The 2816-nt window shown below is 45.8% G+C and overlaps 1 protein-coding gene across 1 annotated transcript; it reads right to left on the bottom strand.

Annotated features, from left to right (window-relative positions):
• Positions 1–482: 482 nt before the first annotated feature.
• On the bottom strand, positions 483–851 carry LOC118418233 (cell number regulator 3-like). Its single transcript, XM_035824076.1, has one exon. It carries the CDS (start codon positions 849–851, stop codon positions 483–485), a length of 369 nt encoding a protein of 122 aa, XP_035679969.1.
• Between the last annotated feature and the right edge of the window lie 1965 nt (positions 852–2816).

Here is a 2816-nt window from a genome sequence, read left to right as displayed (position 1 = left end):
CGAGGATTTGGTCGCTGCAAGTGAATACAGCACCGAAGTTGGTCCAATTCTACTTTCCGAGAAAGTCAATATTTTCGTTTTGAATTGTTGTCTCGTCTGTGTTGTTTTGTCTCTCTCTGTATCCCTTAATGAGGTTCAATTTTGGTCCCGTTTTTTTTGTGTAGTTAACGTTGAATAATCACTCCTACCTCGCATACTGGCATAGTTCTCCTTTCGTAGAAAGTCCGTATCATATCCTCAAGAATTTTTGTCCAGTCTGTGTCATTTTGTGTCTCTCTCCCTCTCTCAGTGAAGTTCAAATTTGGTACATTTTTGGCTAGTTGTAGGTCTCACGAAAACGTCGTTTGGTCCCCCTTCCTCCATCGTAGTCCCGTGGTTGTTGTCCCGTAATACCAGTAAAGTTGAGCTTCCAAACAAACAAGCAAGCAAACAAACAAACAAACGAACAAACTATCAAACTTCTCTGCCGACCGTTGGCACACCTAATCCCGACTCATCTGCCCTTGAGCAGGTGGCTTGGCGCCCTCAACTTGTTGTGCCTCTTGAATGAGAGCGCACAACGGAACAGCGCCGTAGATCATCATGTTGGTTGTGAAGTCGGCGGGGATGCCTTCCTTCTCGGCGATCTTCGTACGTGTGTAGGCCATGCTGTACATCCCGATCGGACCCATCATGGAAAGCAGGCCGAACCTGAAGCAGTCTTCCCCGGCGGCCTCGGCGTTCTTGCCCGCCGTCACACACGGGCAGCAGAATGTCATACAGCACAGACCGAAGTTGTCGAAGCAGCTGAACATGTCCACCTTCCAGCTGCTCTTGCCGGATAGGGCGACGGCTTGGCTTGCATCTCCCATCTTGTACTAAGTTGTAGGATTTCGTGTGGCCGTAGGAAACGAAGAGAACAAATCCAGACTTCGCCGATGTCCTGTAAAACCTTCTGGTGAATGTGAGAAGGGTGTGCGCTACTTTGGACAATACTCTTCCAACGGTCTCTAAGGGCGTGTCTAAAGTTCCCCTGGTGCAAACCACGCCCCAGGTGAAAACGTCATTGAACGGACTACTTTCTCTCGCGGAAGGACAAGAAAACTGCAAAGAACTCTCGACATTGCGTGGCGGCTGAACTGATGCGAGCGTGCGAACGAAAATAAAGGTTATCGACTAAGCACGAATTGTATTGCTTTTGTGAACAGTGCAATTCAGCTTGTGGGGCCGCATGGTGCAATCGGCAGCGCGTTGGTCTCAGGCCCAAGAGCACCGCCTATGTGGCGGTGACAGGCCTTTGTGGCGGTGACAGGCCTTTGTGGCGGTAACAGGCCATAGGGGCATGTTCGGGCATGACGCATCCGCCATGACACACGAGTCAGGTGTAGGAGGAACCCCTTTAATACATCCTTGGTCGGAAGTCCTCCTAGGAGACGGAAACAACAAACAACAGACCTGCATCTACTGGGGCCGTCTTACATAAGTTGCACCTGTAGGACTTAGTGCACCAGTGGACGAGAGGGTGGAGAAAGAAGTGCACACCCCTCCCTTACCTTAAAAACCCAAGTGCAGGCCAGGCAGACGGGTCGCCTTAAACCCACCCTGTTTGCGTACCCTTGTCGTCCGAGACAGACGGATGCCAACAACAGCAATTCAACTTACTACATTATATACATGTATACACCTAGTTAGCCGCGAGACTGTTATTTTAAATGTTCCAATAAAAACCAATCATCAAAATCGTCGAAGTAAAGGTCATTATAAAATCAAACTGATCAGATATGTTCACCAAACACTATGGTACATACAGACCATTGCATTCTTCTTTTTCTTTCACGCCTTCTTCTTTATCTTTGGAATGAAAGTTGGCTTTCTAGGACAGTATCATTTTTACGATATTTTTTTTGCAACTAATGCTACATGTGCAGTATATACTTACTGATTTTACCGTAGCTTTGTACGATTCAGAGTATGGGCAATTCAAGAACTTTTTTTTATTTACTAAGGATTCACCGCAAAACAAGGCTCATGGAGCCACTCAAGCGTGTTGGGTTACAATACTGTATTGTGAAGAAAGATGGCACTAAAATTGATACGCTCGTAGACGTCATCCATTTAATCGAATGATCACAAATTCTCTATAATGACGTTTTATGCCCAGCTACAGAGTCTATAGAATCTATTCGACATGAAAAAAATTGGTGGATGAAGATGGCATTTTGACTCCAGCCTCTACACGTAACTTGTATTCTTTTTTACCTCCACGAAAAATGCAGCTACAATGTATTGTTTTCGGTTTACTGTGTATGTGTTTGTGTGCGTGTATGTGTTCTTGAGGAAATGTGTGGTTGTGTGCGTGTGTGTGTGTCTCTCTCTCTCTTTCTGTGTTTGAGTGTGTTTGTATCCGAGTGTGTGTTTGTGTGTGTGTGTGTGTGTGTGTGTGCGCGTGCGTGCTTGCACGCGCTCGCGTGTGTGTGTCCGTGCTTCAGATATATTTGTGGTTAGCATACATCAAAAAGATTTTGATCGATTCTGGTGATATTTGGTATGTGGTTTGATCTTGGAAAAAGTCAAGTTTGGGCCCCCTGTTGGCTTTTCTTGACACTGCAGCAGAACTTCCGACTCTTGCACCTGCTGTATTGGACATGCTGTGGTCTTGTTTTGAATGTAACTCCCCTTGTTACAAATGATGTACTGTATTGTGTTTTAGTACACACACTAATGCGTCTGTAATGGTGAGCTTAGTCACAGCTCATTTGGCACATGCACCTATTCAAACACAAACACTTCTCCTACTGACACTCAAAACATGTAATGTCAACTGGCGACAATGTCGA

This window comes from Branchiostoma floridae, chromosome 6 (genome assembly GCF_000003815.2).
Source record: "Branchiostoma floridae strain S238N-H82 chromosome 6, Bfl_VNyyK, whole genome shotgun sequence".
Taxonomy (NCBI): Eukaryota; Metazoa; Chordata; class Leptocardii; order Amphioxiformes; family Branchiostomatidae; genus Branchiostoma; species Branchiostoma floridae.
This window is presented reverse-complemented; position numbering and strand designations above follow the sequence as displayed.

Coding starts and splice junctions, on each gene's coding strand:
- LOC118418233 (XM_035824076.1), bottom strand. CDS start 851: ATGGGAGATGCAAGCCAAGCCGTCGCCCTATCCGGCAAGAGCAGCTGG.